The sequence below is a fragment of the Pectinophora gossypiella genome, chromosome 16 (assembly GCF_024362695.1).
Source record: "Pectinophora gossypiella chromosome 16, ilPecGoss1.1, whole genome shotgun sequence".
In the NCBI taxonomy this organism is placed as follows: Eukaryota; Metazoa; Arthropoda; class Insecta; order Lepidoptera; family Gelechiidae; genus Pectinophora; species Pectinophora gossypiella.
The window spans coordinates 9846972-9871828 of NC_065419.1; the positions used below are offsets into that span (position 1 = coordinate 9846972).

The window sequence follows — 24857 nt, forward strand, 5'->3', positions numbered from 1 at the left end:
AACTGCTATAAGATGTGAAGCAACGTGAAGTGTATCCCGTCTGAAGGATGAGTTACCAAATAATAATATGTTTGTTTACTCTGGTAGTATGCGGAAATGTCAAAATTTAAGAACAGTCAACAGTAGCGACACCTGGCGGGAGAAATATGCAGTTTTTATCCTAATTATTTTCAAATAATCGGCGATTGTAACAAGTACAAGGATCACGACAAAAACAGGAGAGAACTTAGAAAAACAATATTTATATAAAAATAATATTTTATTTATGATAAAATAATATAGGGCAATATACAAAAATATTTAAATTATTTCTTAAAATTATAATGACAATCATAAATTAAATGCTGTTATGGTAATAATGATTCAAATTATGTGTGAATATTAAATATAAGTAATTATTTACACTGATTCTTTTTTGATGTGTCCATGAAAAATACTTACAAAGAATTCTTTATTACCTATCCTTAGCATTTCTAAAAAGGCAAACAATCGTGTCCTTTCCAACATCGACAAGCTGTACACGTCATCATGCGGTTGGTTATAAAAGTAAATAAATTCATGAGAAATCTCATACATTTTTTAAAAATATTAAAAAATACATCATATATGATCTTGAAGTAGGTGGAGTACCATCATCATCAACCCTGGGGTTACTATTGAGCCGCCAAAGGCCCCTGACATGGCTCTTACTTACATCACTATTACTAACGACTACTTACTTACATCAGTAAGTAGTAACCGGGACAAATGACTTAACGTGCCTTCCGAAGCATGGATCATCTTACTTTCGGACAATCAGGTGATCAGCTTGTAATGTTTTAACCAAACTAGGGAACACAAAGTAATTTTTGTGATATGTCCCTACTGGGAATCGAACCCAGGACCTCCGGATCGTGAGCCCAACGCTCAACCATTGGACCACGGAGCTCGTTACATATGATATTAAATATTGTCTCAATGCTATATTGAGTTAGGTTTCATAGGCATTGTCCGCCATAGCGATCACAGATTATCACTTTGTATACTGCAGTGTCTTTTCCAGCTATCGACATTTACAAAATGTCTGTTAAATACTTCTCATGTATTATAAGTAATCTTAGGGCGAATTTATTAAGTTTTTATTTACAAAAGCAACTATCTTATACAGAATGGTATTACAACATAGGGCCTTTTCTCATCTCCCGTCGTCACAGTGTCGTCGTAACGTGGAACTTCACATCGACTCGAAAACGTAACGTCGAATTTCCACGTTACGACGCCGTGATGTGAACTTGTGGACAGATCCTTAAGTATAAGTTTGCCTCAGATGGCAATCATAAAGTGCAGAGTCATATTGTTAACGGTTTACTTAATCAAAGACGATATCAAAAACGATTTGCTAAAGAAATTTGTTGCGATGGATCGTCCTTTTGTATCGTCATGTATATATGGGACTATTAATGGGGACCTCGGCGTAACCCACTCGAGCATAAATCATAAGCGACTAAATCACAAGTGGGATAGTCAGAGGTACATCCATCTCAAGATGAACTAAGTCTTCACACTTCACCGAGCTTTCTGTTAGACCAACGTGATAGGTGGTGAGCCGTATCGCCGTCTATAATAATCGAACCAACAGTGTTAGTAAAAAGTGCACTTAAGATAAATTATAAACACATTGGTGCAAGTCTGGTATTGGGGTTTCCCTACTCTGCTATTTACATCGACATTTTATTTTCTGAAGTGAAAAACAAACCACACTCATTTGGAATAAACCCTTCAGTATTCACTTCACGTTTATCACGTTATCACATAGTTACATGACATATTTACGCTTTAAATAAATCAGTCGTGAATTCACTGTAAGTTAATAATAATTCCTAGAATTAGTATTAGAACTGTCAAAGAAGATTTGACAGCGGCGTTACAAAGTTCGCCATCACACACTCTGCAATTATTTAATTCACCAGTAAAGTTTTCTCCGACCGCATTCCGACAGGTCGTCTCTATGTCTTCCGAAGCGAATGCACAGCCACGGATTACCACTGTCTCACCATTTTCTGGAAAGATAAATTAAATGTTTAATTAATACATTTTTCTCCTAGAGCAATGGAAAAAGTCGCAATTTCGAGTTCTGATTTTACAGAAGCGCATTGGTTATTTTTTTAGTGGCACTGGCATTTGTGGGTTTACTATAAGGCTTTGTCAAATACAAAAGAGATATGTAGATTTCTATCGATAACTATCTATAAAACCGGTAAATCACTAACTACATAACATAAATAGCCTATATACATCCCAGTGCTGGGCACAGGCCTCCCCTTATTCAACCGGAGGGGGTGTGGAGCATACACCACCGGGCTGCTTCACTGCAGGTTGGCGGTGGTATATTTTTACAGTTAATTCTTACTTTTTCGGATAATCTGGTGATTCAAGCCTGCAATGTCCTTACGAAACAAAGGATGGTCTTACAAATGATTTCGCCGTTGTGTTACAATGTGTACGTCGGGAATCGAACCTGGACTTCAGATCGTGAGCCCAACTCTTTACATCAACAACCACTAGACGACGGAGACTGTTAGAAGCAACTATTGAAAAAGGCCAGCCGCGCCCGCCGCCCCCTGCATGGGGGCTATTGGGGACCATAACCAAGCATTTAAAGACCACGGGATTAACTAGAAAGCGCCTTTGATAATAATATAGTAGCTGACTTTGCTGACGTATCTGAATTTTTTTTTTATTGACAATTGTGAAAGGTGCAAATCAGGTTCGCCAAAAACTGCAGATACTTACGTCAATTCGCGACATCAGTGACGGTATATTTCATATTGCACTATTACAATATGATCAAAATTCAATGTGTTCAGAAGCGGTATTCAGTGCGTCGCCTACAGTATTATGCGTTAAGTAACTCATGTTTCTTTACCTTGGTAAGATGTAACCATACACCGGGCGTCAGAATCTTCATTGTCGTTTTCCCTCAATTGCTTAAGGGTCCTCAAGAAAACTCGCTGAGGAGGATTCATACCTTGAAGATGTACATCGTCCATCTGAAATTAGATATAAATTATTTAAAAATATATCGACTACAATGATTATTAATGGACAAATTCTTCTTATTTTTTCTGTCTAATATTAAGTTTTTATTGACATGCCTGTGAATACATTATATACACTATATGTTTTATTTTCGTTTCTCCTAATTCAACAGTAGATATATAAAGAAGTCAAAAATATACATTGTTGATATCAAATATTAACAAAATATTCAGCGGGTTTTGCACGACAAACACGCGGCGCGAATGATATCGAGGCCTTAGACGTAGCTAATGATAATCTAGGGTAGATATACGTCGTACCCACGGCTATCACACTTTTGCACCTTTGCATCTTTGCACCTTCGATATAATTCTCGCCGCGTGCGGCGTGCGCGGTTGCTATGCCGCGAGGGCAGAAAATTTAAATTGATTAATTTCAAAACAAATATTAATCGGGTCTTTTTTACCTTTTTAATCCTTATAATTTTAGATTCTTTCCATGGCTGAATTGGCACCGTAGGCGCCGTTGGCTCAGTTGGCTCCGTAGGCAACGTAGGCTCCGTTGGCTCAGTTGACTCCGTAGGCTCTGTAGGCTCAGTTGGCTCGGTCGGTACTGTAGGTTGAGTTAGCTCAGTTGGCTCTGTGGGCTCGGTTGGCTCAGTTAACTTAGTTGGCTCCGTTGGCTCTGTTGGCTCCGTTGGCTCTGTAGGTTCAGTCGGCTCCGTTGGCTCAGTTGGATCCGTTGGCTCTGTAGGTTCAGTTGGCTCCGTCGACTCAGTTGGCTCTGTAGGTTCAGTTGGTTCCGTTGGATCAGTTGGCTCCGTTGGCACCGTTGGCTCCATTGGCTCCGTAGGCTCGGTAGGCTCGGTAGGCTCGGTAGGCTCGGTAGGCTCGGTAGGCTCGGTAGGCTCGGTAGGCTCGGTAGGCTCGGTAGGCTCGGTAGGCTCGGTAGGCTCGGTAGGCTCGGTAGGCTCGGTAGGCTCGGTAGGCTCGGTAGGCTCGGTAGGCTCGGTAGGCTCGGTAGGCTCGGTAGGCTCGGTAGGGTCGGTAGGCTCGGTAGGCTCGGTAGGCTCGGTAGGCTCGGTAGGCTCGGTAGGCTCAGTTGGCTCGGTAGGCTCGGTAGGCTCTGTAGACTCAGTTGGCTCGGTTGGCTCAGTTGGCTCTGTAGGCTCGGTTGGCTCCGTCAGCTCAGTTGGCTCTGTAGGTTCAGTTGGCTCCGTTGGATCAGTTGGCTCTGTAGGTTCGGTTGGCTCCGTCGGCTCAGTCGGCTCTGTAGGTTCAGTTGGCTCCGTTGGATCAGTTGGCTCTGTAGGTTCAGTTGGCTCGGTTGGCTCTGTAGGTTCAGTCGGCTCCGTTGGCGCCGTAGGCTCCGTAGGTTCGGTAGGCTCTGTAGGCTCGGTTTGCTCGGTAGGCTCGGTTGGCTCGGTGGGCTCGGTTGGCTCTGTAGGTTCAGTTGGCTCCGTCGGCTCGATTGGCTCGGTAGGCTCGGTTGGCTCGGTGGGCTCGGTTGGCTCTGTAGGCTCGGTTGGCTCCGTTGGCTCAGTTGGCTCTGTAGGTTCAGTTGGCTCCGTTGGCTCAGTTGGATCTGTAGGTTCAGTTGGCTCCGTTGGACCAGTTGGCTCTGTTGGCTCTGTAGGTTCTGTTGGCTCAGTTGGCTCTGTAGGTTCTGTTGGCTCTGTTGGCTCTGTAGGTTCAGTTGGCTCCGTTGGCTCAGTTGGCTCTGTAGGTTCAGTTGGCTCCGTTGGCTCAGTTGGCTCTGTAGGTTCAGTTGGCTCCGTTGGCTCTGTAGGCTCGGTTGGCTCTGTAGGTTCGGTTGGCTCTGTAGGTTCAGTTGGCTCCGTCGGCTCGGTTGGCTCGGTCGGCTCGGTCGGCTCGGTCGGTTCTGTCGGCTCCGTAGGTTCAGTCGGCTCCGTAGGCTCGGTAGGCACAGTAGGCTCTGTAGGCTCGGTCGGCTCGGTCGGCTCGGTCGGCTCGGTCGGCTCGGTCGGCTCGGTCGGCTCGGTCGGCTCGGTCGGCTCGGTCGGCTCGGTCGGCTCGGTCGGCTCGGTCGGCTCGGTCGGCTCGGTCGGCTCGGTCGGCTCGGTCGGCTCGGTCGGCTCGGTCGGCTCGGTCGGCTCGGTCGGCTCGGTCGGCTCGGTCGGCTCGGTCGGCTCGGTCGGCTCGGTCGGCTCGGTCGGCTCGGTCGGCTCGGTTGGCTCCGTTGGGTCTGTAGGTTCAGTAGGCTCCGTTGGCTCAGTGGGTTCAGTTGGGGGGGTGGGATCCGTAGGTGGTGGCCTACTTGGGCATGTCTGTATTTGTGCTTCTGTAGGCTCGTCACAGTCATTACCATGACACACATAGCATTTTAATGCCTCCGCTGAAAAAGAAGAAAAGCTATTTAGGGATATCTTGGGATTTTGTAGGTTATAGAGTGAATGAGTAATACTTGCTATAAGTACTAGCTATTGCTGCTTTTGTTGTAAGATTGTTGTTGTTTGACGTGACTTATTGAAGGTTTACCTCAGATAGCATGACAAATTAGGGGTTATATTTTAAGAGAAGCAGCCACTAGCAAACCAATAACGAGAGAAAATAAAGAAAATTTTCGCTAAAAGAAAACGTAGGTTTCTGTGCAAATCACCCACCCACTATAAGCTGTATAGCCACCTATTACAGCATACAGCATAATGTATTACAACATATTTGTCACTTAACTGTCGCTGTTGATTTTTTTTATTATCTACCTATAGCATGTGTAAAAATAAAGAGTCTTGTTTAGAGAGGGGCGGTTTATCCGACTAGCCGATTAGGCGGCCCATAAAGCTGACCAGTCGACTGACTAGTCGACCAATTGTACAGCTACAACTATGTAGGAAAATACTGTCTCTCAAATTGGCAATAATATACAAGAGACTATCTTTTTAAGAACTCATAACAAAATAATTCATGACAAAATAATTAAGTATCATACAATAATACATGCCGAATAGATATTTCTTATTATTTCGTAAGTATAAGTTTTTCTTATCTTACTAATATTATAAATCTGTACCGTCGGTGAAAAGTAATACAAGTCCAAAATTCAAGTTTTGAGAAAATCGAGTTTAAAGTTAAAAACATTCTAGCTCGCGACTTATAAGGAGTAATGGAACAGAAGTTAGATGTGTCGATAGGTGATGATGGAAGGTTTCTTTTCTAATATTTAGTTATATTTAGAACCTAAACAGAAATGGTAGAGGATCAAAATAAATTACATGTATCAGTTGACACCAACTTTTATACTGTGTAAATTGATACAAGTCTACTTATACTCTTTTACACACATAACTATACAAAAGTCATCGTTGATATATCATATTTCAATTAACAATTTTACAGTCTTATTCTACAAAAAACAAAATGTCTCGGAAGAAAGATTATTTCATAAAGTTGTAGAAAGGCAAAATTCTATTTATTTTCTTTAAAAAGTAAAGAAACGTAACTTATATCAATTGACACAAACGATAAACTATAACGAATTTGTGTCAAGTGGTTTAAAATGACTTATTTTTTCGGTTTTATTGTGTAAAATGATACATGTTTTTACGAATTTCTAGTAATAAATACATATAAAGATGGTACACGTATATATAGTGTAAGGTGGCGATATTAAGATATTTTTGTTATGATTTTACTCTCAAAACTCATAAATAACCGGTCAAAACCACCACTGCTGCCCGCTTCAAAACCACTTTTGGTTCATTTTTGCAGTCAAAATCTTACAAATTCAATTATGATAATATTTCCACCCCTAACAAATGAAGGTAAGGGGAATCATATTAAGACTGGTCATTAGGAATGTTTCGGGCTAGCGTGGCAGTATGGCCTGGAGATAAAGGTGATGTACCTACGTACTTTTAGACCAAAATCACATAAACCGGTAAGTGTTACGTCTTTCCTAGTGAAACTATGTATTTAAAAGATCACAACTCATTCCCCTAAAGTAAAGTAAAATTCGATATTTCAAATTATCAAAATTCCCGGTCTAATGGTAGCCCGCAACATTGACAGAACTATAAACGGAGTCGAATCAATGTTGACGATAATAATAGGTAGTGAAAATGAAGATCATTGGTTCACTTCCAAACCTATAGATTACACAGGGCTATCCTCAGGCTAGGTCTTGTCACCTTTACCATGGTCTGTTATGATTAAGCTAAATGTTTAAGATCGCATATATGATTAAGATCGCAATGTGGATCAGATATGGTTTGCTCTAGACAAAATGTCTTCCCATAGACAGGTTTATGCGGAGGTCACCTTAGGATACACACTGGAGGCGCATGGAATCGAACTTGTATGTATCGTTATACACGACACGTTATTGATATTCAAGATCGTATTTTCTGAAATATTTTGATATATATTAATTTATATTACTTTTCACAAAAAAATAAATTTGGTGTTTGATGTTACAACTAAAATTATATCATTAAACACGGACCGTGAGAATTCAAGGATTGCGTATATTTTAATATATGTTGAGTTGCATTTACTTACACCAAAATATTTAATGAAAATCTTCATTTCACTTTGATGCAAGTTAAGATGAATTATGTTACACGTGTTATAACAGCATGAATCGTTCACAAACAGTACTTATATCACTGAACACAAAAATTATCTCCGTATTTATAATAGCTACAGTTACGAGAATTAGACAGAAAGAAAGAGAATTTTTTGAACATGAAGTGTGTGCTAATAACTCAAAAGTGATACAACTCGAGTTGTATTACTTTTCACCGACGGTACAGAAATGTGAAAGTTTGTGAGTATAGATGTTTGGATGTTTGTTACTTTTTCACGCAAAAACTACTGAATGGATTTTAATGAAACTTTACAATAATGTAGCTTATAAGTACATCCGAATAACACACAGGCTTTAACAATTAAAAAAAAAACGGAAATTCTTACCGCGGAACCCGAAATCCACGCGGACGAAGTCGCGGGCGGCCGCTAGTAAGTTTATATTAGTTAGTAAACTTAACCTTATATACATTTTATAAGTTCTTTTTTTTTTCGTAAAATATACATACATACATACATACATAAACTCACGCCCGTAATCCCAAATGGGGTGGGCAGAGCCACAAGTAATCAAAGACAACTTGCAGCCACTGTTGATACGAAGTCCTAAGATGGATATGATGAACCTTATGGTGATAAGGGATCAGCCTATCGCCCATAACATTAGTCCATCATGTTAGAGGACAAAAAAAAAAAAAAAAAATATATTTAATTATATATTTATATATATATTTTATTATATATTTTTTTTTTTTTTTTTTTTTATTTTTTTTTTTTTTGGGAAAATATATTTTAGTAATATAGTTTAATTAATTATGCAATTAATTTTTATTTCAAGTAGGTACTAACTTATTATTTGCTGACTAGTCACCTACTATGATATTCGCCGACTAGGCTTTTCCGACTGGTCGGCGTCGAGTCGGTGCATCTCTAGTGTTGTTGTGTTACAATTTAATACTCGTATAAAAGACGAGCTCGGTGTCGCAGCGGTAAACGCGCTCGGTCTGCGATTGTTGACGTTAAGCAACTTTCGCAAAGGCCGGTCATAGGATGGGTGACCTCAAAAAAATAGTTTTCATCTCGAGCTCCTCCGTGCTTCGGAAGGCACGTTAAGCCGTTGGTCCCGACTGCATTAGCAGTCGTTAATAACCATCAATCCGCACTGGGCCCGCGTGATGGTTTAAGGCCCGATCTCCCCATCCATCCATAGGGAAGGCCCGTGCCCCAGCAGTGGGGACGTTAATGGGCTGATGATGATGATAATTTAATAATAGTTTAACTTTTATGTTCAATTCGTGATACGATTATACTTCTACGTCACTTTTTTATTCTGACATCAATTTCATACTCAGATAGGTTTCAAGACCTAATGTCCTTTATAAATCCATTTTCCATTGTTTTACTATTGCGTATGGCAAACCGGGTTTTATGAGGTTAATTCAATTTAACATAACATAATATAATTTCACGCCTTTATCCCCGATGGGGTAGCCAGAGTTGTATACTATATACTGCACTGATTCCTAGCTAGCTTTGTTTAAGTCCCATGTAATAGAGGACGAGCCTATTATCATCAACCGGGCCGGGCAAGTACGTAATCGTTACATGAGTCATGTCAGAGGCCTTTGGCGGCTCAATAGTAACCCTGACACCAGGGGTGATGAGGTTGGTAATCCAACTCACAACCCACACGATAGAAGAAGAAGAAGATTAACCGGGCACAGATCCTGGAAATTCCGTGGTATAAATTATCTATGATCCAAACATGAATTCAAACTTACATAAACTGCCTATATACGTCCCACTGTTGGGCACAGGCCTCCCCTCAATCAACCGGAGGGGGTATGGAGCATACTCCACCACGCTGCTCCAGTGTGGGTTTGGTGGAGATGTTTTTACGGCCAATAGCCGGGACCAACGGCTTAACGTGCCCTCCGAAGCACGGAATCATCTTACTTTTTCGGACAATCAGGTGACTCAAGCCTGAAAAGTCCTTACCAAACAAAGGACAGTCTCACACAGTGATTTCGACAATGTCCCCATCGGGAATCGAACCCGGACCTCCAGATCGTGAACGTAACGCTCTAACCACTAGACCACGGAGGCTGTTATAAAGTCGAATTCAAACTTATAAAATCGAATTCCCTGGTTTAATGCCCGAGCTGGGTCTGAACCCATGATGACGATGTAAATGACGCGTTCTCCGAACTACAAAGGACTAACACAAAATTCACGGATTGACGGAGTGTTAAATTATTATATTTCAGTTTCCAAAGAATAGTTCATTTTTACATATGAAATATTTAATGACTCTAACATGGTGGTGGACCATTTCTTTACCGGGTGAGAGCCCTCAGCGCTCCCCATTTGTCCGGCCAAGTAATTAATGCCATCTGCGGCAAATCTACAATAAGTCACGTCAAAAAAAGGACCATTTATCGAAACATCCATATAATAAATAAATATAAGTACAAGTTATTATTAATGCTCAAACTTTTGATTTTCCTTGTCAGATCACAGATTATCGATACATCGTATTCAGTACGCACAACCTTTTCAAAGATAGATTCATTGATCATTATATAAATAAATATTTAAATACTACTGCACAACATTCGCGAACAGTTCTTATTTAAAACAATAAATTAATTTGCTTATTTTTTTATTGCAAACTTTTTATTTCATTTGGTTAGTTCCATAATTATATATTTGGTATTACAATTAGTTTATAAGAAACTTATATTATTTTGAAAAAACGACATGAAATGTTTTTAAATAACTGTCAATATAGTCGGTACCTAATTGTAAGTATAATACCAGATCTATTAAATTCGTATAAATGTACTTACTGTTTCCGTAAAAAATCACTACGCCAACGAAAACGTATAAACACGTAATATACTTGAAAGCGAACATTTTGATATAATTATTTAAAAAAATATATTTTTATATCATTTTCCACACACCGTTTCGGATTGCCACACACGTCAAAATGCAGGTAAACGGTTTTGATAGTAATTTTATACGTTAGTATTATCTGATTCCGATGATAATACGTAGCACGGGCTGGTGTATATCGCTTAGGTATCATTATTAGGTACTAGCTGCTCAAACTTGCTTCGTTCAGTGCCAATTTATTTGCCATTGAAAATAATTAAGTATTGTTTTCCATTGTATCCACAACTTCTCCACATGGAAGTGAACGTGTATGATCATAGGTTTTTTGAATGAATAGGTAGTCAAAGGTAAAGTATTGAGAATAAAATAATTCATAATTAAAACACATAATACCGCGTTCTGACTGCGTTAAGGATATGAGACTGAGGGATATAATGTGGGAGTCTCATATCGCTGATTTTAACGCGGTAAGAACCCGGTATTATGTGTATTCATTGTGATATTAACCGCATAAACCTCATACAATGTATAATAGTTCAGTCTTGAAGACTCCGTTCCGTTTTTTTTTTGACGTGACTTATTGTAGATTTGCCACAGATGACATTAACTACTTGGCCGGACAAATGGGGAGCGCTGAAGGCTCTCACCCGGTGCTCCGTTCCCAGCAGGAAGGTTCTACTTGTAATGTACCTACTACGTTAAAAACGTGAACATTATTTGCATTTCCTGCGTTATATTTTACGAGTAGAAGCTGTCATAAGAACGCTGATCAAATCATCTTACAAAGATGTAAAGACCTGACATGATGATGTATTATGTATTCAGTGCTAGTATCACAAACCGGACACTCTATACAAAAAATCATTGTTACCGTGTGCCGCCTAACGCGTAAGTGTGAGCGAAACATAGTCGGAGCGCTCTCTCCCTTACTCTTTAGCGACTAACCAGTTGGCTTAGCACCTGAAGCACGTGACTCTTTCTCGCCGCGACAGAGATTATCTGTCTCTTTCTGTGCAGTACTGTGAGAGAGGGATGTGTGACGTATGTCGAGGCAAGAAAAAGTCGCGTGCTTACGGTGCTAAGCCCGCAGGAGGGGGTGAGGTTGGCGCCCGATACTAAAGAAAGAAAGAAACATTTATTACTTCCGGACACCATAGACACAGACAGACAGGTACATTACATTCAACACAGGACAGAAACTACTTACTGATTGGTGCGGTGCGGAGTTACTGAACTGTTAGTGAGAGGTATTACGCGAAGTTCACTGTATGAATGCAATGTAATAAAGCGTGTCAAGGATTGGTTCAAACTCCAAAACAAGGCAAACTTTTGCGATTTCTTTTTATTATCTCATAGAAACTACCTATTTACTACTTATACATAATGTATTTTTCTCATTTTAAAAATATCCAGACAAAATCAATCCAGTTTACTAACTTAAAAAGATGATCAGCAAATCACAGATCACAGAATATTTAGCAGTATAAACAAACATACAAATTCACAGTAAAGCAATATAACATGAGATAGAATATGGAAATAAAAACGTCAGCATTCTCACAATATCTCTTTCATTCATGGCTAGAGTGTTGATGTTATCATTTATTGCCCTAGTCAGTGAATTCCCTCGTATGATTTTAAGACATTTCTTTACGTAATGACTCAGTAAATATACTGCTTTCTAATCATATAAACAGAAAATAAATAATAAATACTACTTATTAGGGAATGCAATCCCGACTCGAGACCGCAAATTGGAGATCCCGCGGGATTTAAATATCAATCCCGCGAGATCCCGAAATTTTCGCGAACTCATCAAGTTCATTAAAAAAAAGTAAAGTTACGGTGGTTGAAAACGATGAAAACTGCTTGTTTGTGATAGTGAGAATAATTAAAACTTTTTAGAACGAAAACAAAAACCTTTATTCTACAATATTACTAACTAAATAACTAAGTTTTCTTTGGATACCAGCGTAATCAAAACAAAAAGTATAACTCAAGGAGATTCGCCCAATCCCGTCAATCTCGACCTCGTATAATTATGCTTCGGGATTGATCCCGAAAAATTGTATTAAGTACTTAATAGTAATCCTGACTACAAGGTGGTAAGGGCGGTCATTGGCCTTACAAACCATACGAAGGAAGAAATACCTCCATATACCAATAATACTAATATAGATATTTAATCATATTATCGGTGTAAAACTTTATCGGTATTTAAGATAATTTAATAACATAGTTCTTAAGTTTGTTACTATCCAAATGGATCTAGTTGTTCGATAATAAAATATTTTATATTTATTTTTTTATTTTATTAACTTATGTGATATACTCGGTACATGAGCGCCTGTTGCTTTTTGTAATGTCCTTATACTGTTAAATAAATTAAATAAACATTATTATTATGTTTCCTTTCCAAGGACAGGCTTAATGTACTTGCCGTGTCAACCAAATTCACAGACGACAAGGTAATTAAAAATAAAACTATTAATATTTAAACTTGCAGATTGTTCATTACAATCGTATGATGTTTTAAAAATGTTGCATCAACGCTTGCCTAGCGAAATTCAACCCATAGCTTGTGTTAATATGACGAAATACAGGTAATATACTTAATATACAAAATGAATACTGGTCAAATGATTTTATATAAGTACTTTAATGATACGGTAAAAGACGTCATAAATATAACATTATGTTGTAAAACATGAAAGCGGCATAATATACCCATGCAAAGCATAATAATATGCAATAATAATATTATGAATTGTAAACCGCTGATTATATAGATTGCAAGAAGATGGTGGTTTCCAGGATTTGTCTCCGATTAATGACAATAGTCTCACCCTATATTACATGGGACTTAAACATAGCTGGCGAGGAGTGGGTGTGTATACTATACTTACACATTATTTTGTAACATAATTATTTCCTTAATATAACATAGCAGCAGCCTCCGTGGTCTAGTGATTAGACTAACGCTCACGATCTGGACGTCCGGGTTTGATTCCCTTTGTGAGACTGTCCTTTGTTTGGTAAAGACTTATCAGGCTGGAATCACCTGATTGTCTGAAAAAGTAAGATAATTCCGTGCTTTGGAGGGAAAGTTAAACCGTTGGTCCCGGCTATTGGCCGTAAAAACACCTCCACCAACCCGCATTGAAGCAGCGTGGTGGAGTATGCTCCATACCCCCCTCCGGTTGATTGCGTGGAGGCCTGTGCCCAGCAGTGGGACGTATATATTGCTTTTTATGTTTATGTATGTATGATGGGAGAATCGCGCTCACTGGGACCCTCCAACCTCTTTCTTCTATTCCGTGGGCATTGAGAAATTATAAAGGTTAGTGATTGTTTGCCGGTCACCGTAATATGGTGCATCCTCAAACTTCCTATTAAAAAGTCTGCAAGTTGTCTTACTTTTATATATAAGTATTATAGTTTTCATCTATCCGATGATTTCTGGACCCGCCAAGCTCAATATGAATTACTTTCGTGAGTCCATTTATCTAAATCAAGAATTTTAATACGAATTCCGATCACGTGATTGGATGAAGTGGTTTATAATGATATCTTATCTTTTGAATTAGTTTTAAAAGAAATGTACCGCTTTTAATTTATAAGATATGATAAATAACTTGAACAAAATAACATACCTACTTACTTAGTTCTCAATTCAAATTATGTTACGACGAATAAGTGACAAATCTAATAAATAATTAATTATTGTCTTGTCTTTGTGTGTGGCGTCCTTTTATAATAAACAATTTCTATTCTATTCTAAATAATTGATAATCAAGGAATTTAGCATTCTTTTTTATTTGGGAAAATAGAGCACATAGCATTAGTTCACGACTATATGCCAAAGTAGTCAAACTTAAAAAAAAGTACCTGCATATAACCCGGGTGCTTTCAAGGCCAGAGTGAACAGGCACCTTCTGGGCGAGCTCATTCTATCTTAGGCCTCGTCAATGCCTCCGGGCAAGTCTGGGGCCAAGAGCAAACCCATCAGATAAAAAAAGAGTACCCACGCCTCACTGAGCTTTCTATTACACCAACGTGATAGGTGGCAAGCCGTATCGCCCCGTCAAACTGCAATTGATTATGAATTAAACTCACTATTATAATCACTGTGCGATTATAAGATACTATAGCTACTTATCGGTGTTCAATAACAAAACAATGCCTAATATTTTTAAATAGGTACACATGTTTATTTTTATCAACTAATCATCGATAAGTAGAAAATTATTGAACACGTTTAGTTTTTTGACATTCTACGATTTTTCGTTACATTATCACGTCTGTAGCCTTGAAGGGGTAGGCAGAGTTTAGTACATGAGTATATTACGTGTATATTACATTAAATTATAGTATAAACCACCTCTTCGTCAGCAGATTTTTTCCATTGACAGGATTTGTTAAAAAAATTTAGATCATACCTAACAAAAATTACGATGATGATCTTTTTTTTTGAAGATTGTAAACCAACGGACTTAAAAAGTACCTTTATAACAGTGTAAAATTAAATATTCCCCGAAACACTAGTAGCGATTTCGGTAGCATACGTTAATCAATATTAATTAGCCGATAACATGCGGGCAGTGTACTTCTAAAATTAGCGTAGGTTGCCTTATCTAAATTAATTCATGCATTAAGGCGTAAAATATAGGATAAAAATAAGCACGAGCCGTTGCTCGCGACATCGACCGCTTGGCTTTCGGTTGTAACGATAACAGTTTTACCTTGGAATGCATGCTATCTAAATCATCTCCTTAACTAATGCTAAACGGAATAATTTCCGTTTTTCACAGGGTCCGCTTACCTAACTTGAAAATTTGACAGGTCCGGTTTTTTACAGAAGCGACTGCCTGTCCGATCTTCCAACCCGCGAAGGGAAAACCAGCCCAATACAGGTTAGGTCACATACGTCCGAAAATGCATTTCTCGGGAATGTGGGTTTCCTCACGATGTTTTCCTTCACCGCTGAGCACGTGATAATCATATTTTATGATCCAAACATGAATTCGATAACTAATTCGACAATCATTGGTTTAGGTCTATGCTGGACTCGAACCTGCGACCTCAAAGTGAGAGGCAAGCGCTCTATCAACTGGGCTACCACGGCTCTTAATGTATACTATATACATAACGTAGCTTAATAGTGAAAACGTCGTAAGCGAAGTTTTCCAAAATCACATTTAGATGTGATTTTTGTTAACAAAACTTAGCAATAGACATGCTTGTCTTTTCCGGGTAAAAATTGAGTCCGCATTTTTTTACCTGGATTGAAACACTAGTGTACTAGTGATTTTGAAAAGAGACGCTTACAATGTTTTCTCTATACGACGATACGTAGATAATGTCATTCCTATATACCTATTGAAGTAAGCTGAGTCACACGCCGTCAATTAGGTACGATAAGGTGCAAAAGTCCAATCAGTTTCTTGCAAAGTAATAAATTAACTGGTCGCACTTAACACCTCCTGGTTACATGTCGTTTCTGTAATAGACCAAAAACACCTACAAAAATATAAATTTTATAATTATGACAATTAATTTTTCATAATTTCACCACTGCTTACAAATAATTCGCTGGGCTCACTGCACTTTTGCTATTTGATTGTACATAACCTCCGGCCATATTTGATCATAACGATATCTCACCATAGAACATTATTACCTCTAAATACAAAATTTTATTAGTGGCACCGGTGATATATCGCTCCGGCCAAGTCTTTTTTTTGTGATTATATCTTGCCACGGAGGACGCTTCACCCAGCGGAGTCAGTCCTTTCTTTCAAGTACTTAGTCACTTCTTCTTCTTATCGTGTGGGTTGTGCGGTGGAGTACCAACCTCATCTGGGTCAGGGTTATTATTAAGCCGCCAAAGGCCCCTGATATGCATCATGCTACGATTACTCACTTACAAGTAGTAACCGGGACCAACGGCTTAATGTGCCTTACGAAGCACGGATCATCTTACTTTCGGACAATCAGGCCTGTAATGTCCTAACCAAACTAGGGATCAAAAGTGATTTTTGTGTTATGTTCCTACCGGTATTCGAACACGGGGCCTTCGGATTGTGAGCCCAATGTTCAACCACTGGACTACGGAGGCCGTTCGTAGAAGTTCGAAGAAGTAGTGACTTCAGCCTGACTACCCTTATTGAAAATGTCTCGTTTCTTTTTTAGACATATAGTTTCTGGAATAGTTAGTTGCCCTGCCAGCTGATTCGGGGCATTTGTAATCTGTGGAGAGTTGCCATTCTATACGTTGTATTATTCCTTATTCTATGCAACTGGCTTCGTAAAATACTCTCATCGGATGGCAATGGTGCCGTAATAGGTAGCAGTATGTACTTACTAATGGATAAGGAATATGCATACGTCGCGCCCTTTGATATTCATCAGTTTATGTCGATAATACTAATTAATGACTCATCCTTAATGCATAATTTTCCATGCTGCTTATCATTTCCAGGTTCCGTGCATATCGTACATCTATATCGATGTTAGACGCGCGGTCTCTACTTTAGAAAGAGCAAACTAAACATTATTTGACTATGAAAATTTTACTAATTTCATAAATGTGTTGTTTCCTGTGCACACCATCTAATTTTATTTTAAGTTCATCATTTTCTTTTACGTTGAAAAGGAAACGGACGGGCAGTCGACAGGCATAAAAATGGAAAAAATACCCTTCCAAAATTATATAATGACCAATAACCCGACAGAATCAAGTTGACAACACATGTCAACGGGTTGCATATGAGTGAGGTGAATATTTTATTCGCGCGGGTTATTCATTCATTTTAAATTTAACAGTTGACAATCATCCGTCCCATTCCTTTTCGGCGGAAAGAAAATCTTAAAATAAAATTAAGATGTGTCTGCAGAAATCAGGGTTATGGTATCCCTTAATCAGTGGCGGCCCTTTTTTATTAGTTTACGGCCGCCGAAATATACCTGTTTTCTTTAAAATGTCTTAAACTCATACATTTAATAAGAGGTTTATTAAGAAGGTACCTACGACCTCTTATTAAATGTATGAGTTTTATGTGGCCGCTAAGAGGTCTAATGCAGAGGCCCCATCCAGTTACTCCCCAGTAGATACGGGGCTGCCAGCCAGAGTGGTCCCGTCTTGGTTGATTTTAGTTAATTCCATGTGCGGCAAATCTACAATAAGTCACTTCAAAAAAAGGCGCCCCCCTAAAACGGCGCCCGCTGCGATCGCACCGCTTGCACTGCCATAGGGTCGCCACTGCCCTTAATAATAAGTAACCTTCATAGAAAGCCAAGGGCAAACGTTTATCTATATTCACATAGAGTTTGCACTTAATCAATACCTAGGTAACAATCAGTGTTACGCTATCAGAGAAGAGCCCGAGAATGGATAAAGAGATAAAAGAACCACTTACCTACTTAACGTATAATTATTGATCACAAATAACAGGTAAGTATGTTGAAATAATAGTATGTAGGTATCATTCTTATAGGTACACAACGTACACAGTTTTGTAGCTACTAAGCTACAAAACTGCAAAAGTACGTCATATAACACAACACCACGCCTGTATTCTCGAAGAGGTAAACAGCGATGTAGTACATAAACCACCCCTCGCCAGCTATGTTTTAGTCCTATATAACAGCTGCCTATTGCCATTAACCGGGCTGTTATATATTAAATTACAGGGTAATCATATAAAATAAAAACTGCATACTCAATTCCTATTGCATTGACGTCAATGCAATAGGACTCCGGAACCATCAAGTTTCATTTCAATGGGAAATCGTTAGTTCGGGTTTGGAATTCGGATAGTTACTACGTCCTGTGTAATTCTAATACATTTTCTTTAAATAAATCTTTTTAGCGTAAATAAAATTGTTTTTTAAAAAGCATCACCTGACCCACCCCGTAATAGTGGTGTCAGAAGTGGGATACCAGTGAATTTTTACCGTTTCTTCGTCGATTCCTGGTATTCCATAACGCGTTCGCGTAAACGAATCTCATAAAAATTGTGTGGAACATTGGTGATGTGTCTGTGAAATTACAAACTTATAAACTAATACGCTATTCCTGTCCGCTCGTCGTCGCCAACCCGACTCCGGAGTGACTTCCAAGTTCTCAAGTTATTTTCGTCACTTCGTCAAACTCTTCAAAATCTTCTAACTCACCGTCGAATTAATAAGTACGGTTAAACGGCGACAGTCTACCTTCCCCGCATCAGCTCGCCGATACTCGCCGTCTATCTGGAGGTCTAACCACGACAGTAAGCCTTACTTCGAGAAGCCTGCTGGTGGACCACCGAGACTGCATCCTGGGGTCAACAACAAAACTGTCAGAGTAAGCCTGCCAGTCGATCGCCGTCATATATTTTTCCTGCCGCTGCGCTGCCGCCGCCGTCACCTCGCTGCCGCTTTCCTGCACGTATCCTGATTTCGCTGGAAATGAAGATTTACAACGTGGTGTTCGCGCTGGTGTTAATGTGAGTAAAATATTTGATTCACTGTAATTGCTTCGCCACTCTCTTTTAATTAATCTTAACATTCTAAATTTTGTATCACTTAGTCGATTCCTAAATATCTCCTATTATATTACCTGTCTTAATAATCCAAAATCTAAAATAATAATCTAACCCTAATACTTACCTAAATCCTATTTACATACTTACGTACTTACTTACCTCTTATAATGGCGGAAAGCAAACCTCCATCAACTCCTTCAGCTTCGAAGAAGGTTCCTGAAATTTTCATATCTGAACCTTGTCCTCTTCAGGTTCTCTGTAATTTCATTAATCCATATAAGGGTGATCGAGAAACCCTAACCGCATTTCTGACAAATTGTCAAAATGCTCTTGATCTGGCTTCACCTTGCCAGAAAATAATATTATTAAAATATATTATAGCTAAATTAGAAGGCAAAGCACAGGTAGCATGTTCTAACAAAGTGTTTGAAACATTTGACGAATTAAAGTTATTCTTAAACCAAAACTTTGGAGAAAGGAAGCATTATAATCATCTGTTGTTAGATCTTCAATCATGTAAACAACAATTTAACGAAACTGTTGCACAATTCGCTTTGCGTATCGAAAGCTGCTTAACATCCTTGCAATCGGAGATACACAATTCAGCTTCTCTAAAAAAGGAGCTCGTCGGTCGACTCGCTATGACCGAAGACCTTGCCTTGTTTACGTTCAATTTAGGATTATCACCACGATTGAGCACAATCGTCCGATGCCGAGAACCGAGGTCATTGAACGATGCCATCAACATAGCTCTCGAAGAAGAGAAGCTTGAAAACCTCGTGTACAAGGTTAATCGTAACAAGCAAGCTCATTCTCATTCGGAAGGTATCTCCAAACCAAAACGCAACTTTCAAAATTCTATATCATCGCAACAAAATTCGATATCACAAAAAAATTGTAGATATTGTAAAAACCCGGGCCATGATATTTCGGAATGTTTTAAACGAAAACATAATAATTCCAAACGAAATTCTAATTATCAAAACAATAATCCCACGGCTCCTATAAATCATGTTGCGGACGAAGCGCAATCGGAGCCGGAGTCGTATAACAACTCGGATGGCCCGTGCGAACTATGTGATAACGATAATTTAAACTAGTAAACAGAATTACGGACACGTGTCGACGTAATTCTGCTCGTTTAGACACAAAAGTAAATGCTAAATCCTCTCGTGTCACTGCTTCCTTAAGTTATGCTAAAGCCTGTGCTCAAAACTCTCCAAAGAGAGTCACTATATCCAAGAGCCAATCTAATTCAAAATCTCTATCTCAACCCTCTCCTACGAGAGACTCTGTTTCGTTGAGTCGCAATAAAAATATTGCACCCCTTAAAACTCTATCTCAACCCTCTCATACGAGAGACTCTGTATCGTTGAGTCGCAATAAAAATATTGCACCCCTTAAAACTCTATCTCAACCCTCTCCTACGAGAGACTCTGTTTCGTTGAGTCGCAATAAAAATATTGCACCCCTTAAAACTCTATCTCAACCCTCTCATACGAGAGACTCTGTATCGTTGAGTCGCAATAAAAATATTGCACCCCTTAAAACTCTATCTCAACCCTCTCATACGAGAGACTCTGTATCGTTGAGTCGCAATAAAAATATTGCACCCCTTAAAACTCTACCTCAACCCTCTCATACGAGAGACTCTGTATCGTTGAGTCGCAATAAAAATATTGCACCCCTTAAAACTCTACCTCAACCCTCTCATATGAGAGACTCTGTTTCGTTGAGTCGCAATAAAAATGTTGCATCCCTTAAATCTCAACCCTCTCATATTACGAGAGACACTGTTTCGTTGAGTCGCAATAAAAATATTGCATCCCTTAAATCTCAACCCTCTCATATTACGAGAGACACTGTTTCGTTGAGTCAAAATAGTCATCCATTGCTAAATCCTGAAAACTCTCAAAATAGTGAAGGTCCTATGAGTTCTATCTCTACTTCGTCGGAAAACAATACTATATATAAAGTAAACACAATTTCACATAAAATCTCATTACCGCATATATTATTAAAAACAAATTATGCGGAACACCCTTTATGTTTCTTAATCGACACCGGTTCAACCGTCAGCATAGCTAAACTAGCAAACTTTACGAATAAACCTTCACTATCCAACGAAAAAATTAAATTAAAGGGACTTAGCGATGATGACTCATATTGTGAAACCTTAGGGTCATTCCAAATCAATTTCAATTGCATTACGTCATCCGAAAATCCTTCCACTATAACTTTCGATTTCAAGTTTCATGCTATTAGTGACAATGTTCAATTAAATTACGATGGCATATTAGGCAATGACTTTCTTAAAACTTTAGATGTCGATATTAGATATTCTCGCAACTGTTTGTATATGCGAGGTCATTCTCTACCAATCCGCTTCAATCGGCCCACATATGCCATTCCTCCGCGATCAGAAGCCATAATCGAATGCTCAATTTCTAATGATCTAAAGGAGTACGAAAATCTTAAAGAAAGTTTAGTCCTTGACCACTTTATTTCGGACGGCGTATATATTGCAAATTGTATCGTTCTTCTCAAGCCCAATGGTCGAGTTAACTTATCTGTTCTAAATACTACTGAATCAGAGATCATCATTCGAGATTACCGCGTGAATCTCACTCCATATGATAAGCAGTCTTCAACACAAATATCATCTCAAGATGATTTTAAAGACATTTACAATGTCCACGTTTTACATTCCGATAGGAATCAACAAGTCCTCGATCTTATACGAGCAAATCATCTTAATAACGAGGAATCCAAATGTCTACTTGAATGTTGTTCTCAGTACACAGATATCTTTCATCTGGAGGGAGAACCATTATCTTTCACTAGTGCACTGGAACATTCAATCAATACAAAGGACTCTGCTCCTGTCCATGTAAAATCCTATCGTTTTCCCGAATGCCATAAGGATGAAGTTGAAGGCCAAATCAAAACAATGTTAGAACAAAATATCATTCGTCCTTCAATGTCACCTTGGAGTGCTCCAGTTTGGGTAGTCCCTAAAAAGAAGGACGCGTCAGGGAAACAAAAGTGGAGGATAGTCATTGACTATCGGAAGCTTAATGACGCAACCGTTACCGAGATCTATCCACTTCCGTTAATAACGGACATCCTCGATCAATTAGGTCACTCCAAGTATTTTACGACACTTGATCTCGTCAGCGGCTTCCATCAAATAAAACTTAAAAAGGAAGACGCTGAGAAAACCGGCTTCACCGTCATTACAAATGGCACTTCAGGACATTATGAATTCACCCGTATGCCCTTCGGGCTGAAAAATGCCCCTTCAACATTTCAAAGATTGATGAACACTGTTCTAACAGGGCTCCAGGGTTTACATTGCTATATTTATCTCGATGACTGCATAATCTATTCTCATGATCTCGATTCACACATTCAAAAACTAAAACTCGTGTTCGACCGACTTCGTCAATTTAATCTAAAACTACAGCCAGATAAATGCGAATTCTTACGTCGCGAGGTCGCTTATCTAGGCCATATAATCACGGATAAAGGTGTGTCACCTAATCCCGATAAAATCAAGGCAGTCACAGACTTCCCTATTCCAAGGAATGCCAAAGACATTAAATCTTTTCTTGGCCTCGTTGGTTACTACCGACGATTTATCGAGAACTTCTCCAAAATCACCAAACCCTTAACTTCCCTTCTTAAAAAGGACGCAGAATTTAAATGGTCATACGACCAACAACAATCTTTCGATATTCTAAAAAATAAACTAACATCTGCGCCCCTCCTCCAATATCCGAATTTTAACGAACCATTTATTCTCACTACCGACGCTTCCAACTACGCTGTCGGAGCCGTGTTATCGCAAGGCGACATAGGTAAGGATAAACCCATTGCCTATGCGTCTCGAACACTCAATAAGGCCGAAGGTAATTACTCCACAATAGAAAAGGAACTTCTAGCTATCCTTTTCGGTGTGAAGACTTTCCGACCTTACTTATATGGTCGAAAATTTAAAATCGTCACCGATCATAGGCCACTTGTATGGCTTTTTAATGTCAAGGACCCTGGTTCAAGATTAATAAGGTGGCGCCTAAAATTGGAGGAGTACGACTACGAAATAATTTATAAACAAGGGAAACTTAATTGTAATGCAGACGCTTTATCTCGTTGCCCTGTCAACGCTCTAAATGATTTTGGAGATCCCGATTCAACTCGTAATCCTTCTAATTCTACTAATTCATCACCTCGCGTGTCCGATGACCCGAGTCCTTCTATTTCCGAAACTTATGAACAATTCTTACAAATAAACCGTCAGCCAGACGTATCTTATAATACAATCATTGAAGAACACAATCAATCTCTACTTAAAGCTAAGTGTAAACTGATAGCTTATCCAACGTCAATTGACTTAGATGAATCTGTCCCATACTGTACAGAAATCATCAATTCCTCCACAAGCGAACCAAATATCCGAGACATCGATCGTGAACTTAACACTTATTATTCCACAAGTAATGATAAACATGTCTTTACTCATCTATTTATTCGTCTCAATCACTATGACGAAATATCTTATAAGGATATATTCAATGTCTTACGCGAATACAGAGATATGATCAAATACTGGTATTTGGAGGAAAAGGAATTCGCAATCTCAGATTTTTCCGATCCTTTTAACAAAATAGTTTACACTAAAATTTACAACATTCTATCTTTTCTATTCCATGATACGGGAATCAAAGTAAATATCTATCGAAATTCAATACTATATCCTACTCCTAGTGAAGTCAAAAACATTTTAAAAGAAAATCACGATTCTGTCTCAGCCGGACACCCCGGCGTATCTCGCATGTTTGATCGAATCAAATCTCAATACTGGTGGAAAAACATGCGCCAAGATATTGATGATTATGTAAAAAATTGTCGCTCGTGTCAAATAAATAAGCCTTTGCGCCAAGTGAATCGTGCGCCGATGATAATAACATCGACTGCCACAAGGCCTAACGAAAAGGTCTTCCTAGATTTAGTCGGTCCTCTCCCTGAAACTCACGAACATAAGTTCAAATTTATTCTTACACTGCAAGACGACCTGACTAAATATTCACAGGCTTATCCATTGCAAACATGCTCGGCCGAGGAAACGGCCAGATTATTCGTTCGGTATATATCTCACATAGGTATTCCCAAAATGATAGTCACAGATCAGGGAACTAACTTTTGCTCTGATGTATTTAAGCAATTAGAAAAGTTGTTCGGTATAAAGCATATATATGCATCTCCTTATCACCCTCAAACATGTGGTGCTCTAGAGAGGAGCCACTCGACTCTTAAAGAGTATTTAAGATCTTACATTGGAGAAAACCAGCATACGTGGAATCTGTATTTACCTACCGCTATGATTGCGTATAACACAAACGTCCATAGCACCACAGGATTCTCGCCTATGGAACTTTTGCTGGGTTTTAAACCTTATATCCCGAGTAGTATTGACTCGCTAGATAATAATACATATACCGACTACATCAGAGCCCTTAATTATCGCTTATGTTACAGCCGACAAAAAGCTAAAGAAAACATTATATCTTCAAAAGAACGCTCAAAAAACTATTATGATTCACGTACTAAACCTACAACTTATAAAATTGGCGATATGGTATACGTTAAATGCCATCACAAACAAAATAAAGCCTTATCACCGGTGTGGAAAGGTCCTTTTCAAATCATTAAGCTAAATGGACACCACACCGTTACATTACTTATAAATAGAAAACATGTACGTCATCACTATGACGAAATAAAACTCGCAGCTGATCAAACCTTAACACCGTAACATAACGCGCGTCTCTATCTATTCCAGGGCCGCACCACCGGTTATTTGTGAATTCGT

General features: G+C 38.9%; 1 protein-coding gene across 3 annotated transcripts; it reads right to left on the reverse strand.

Moving 5' to 3' along the window:
- Window positions 1-295: 295 nt before the first annotated feature.
- Window positions 296-10673, reverse strand: LOC126374070 (cell surface glycoprotein 1-like). Of its 3 annotated transcripts, none has more exons than XM_050020533.1 (5): window positions 10412-10673; window positions 4681-5373; window positions 3485-4608; window positions 2906-3029; window positions 296-2039 (listed from the first exon to the last, which is right to left on the reverse strand). In XM_050020533.1, exons 1-5 carry the CDS (start codon window positions 10476-10478, stop codon window positions 1837-1839), a joined length of 2211 nt encoding a protein of 736 aa, XP_049876490.1. In that variant the 5' UTR covers window positions 10479-10673; the 3' UTR covers window positions 296-1836. The 3 variants fall into 3 exon arrangements, with proteins under 3 accessions (XP_049876490.1, XP_049876489.1, XP_049876488.1); XM_050020532.1 differs by having other exon boundaries at window positions 4654-5373; XM_050020531.1 differs by having other exon boundaries at window positions 3485-5373.
- Between the last annotated feature and the right edge of the window lie 14184 nt (window positions 10674-24857).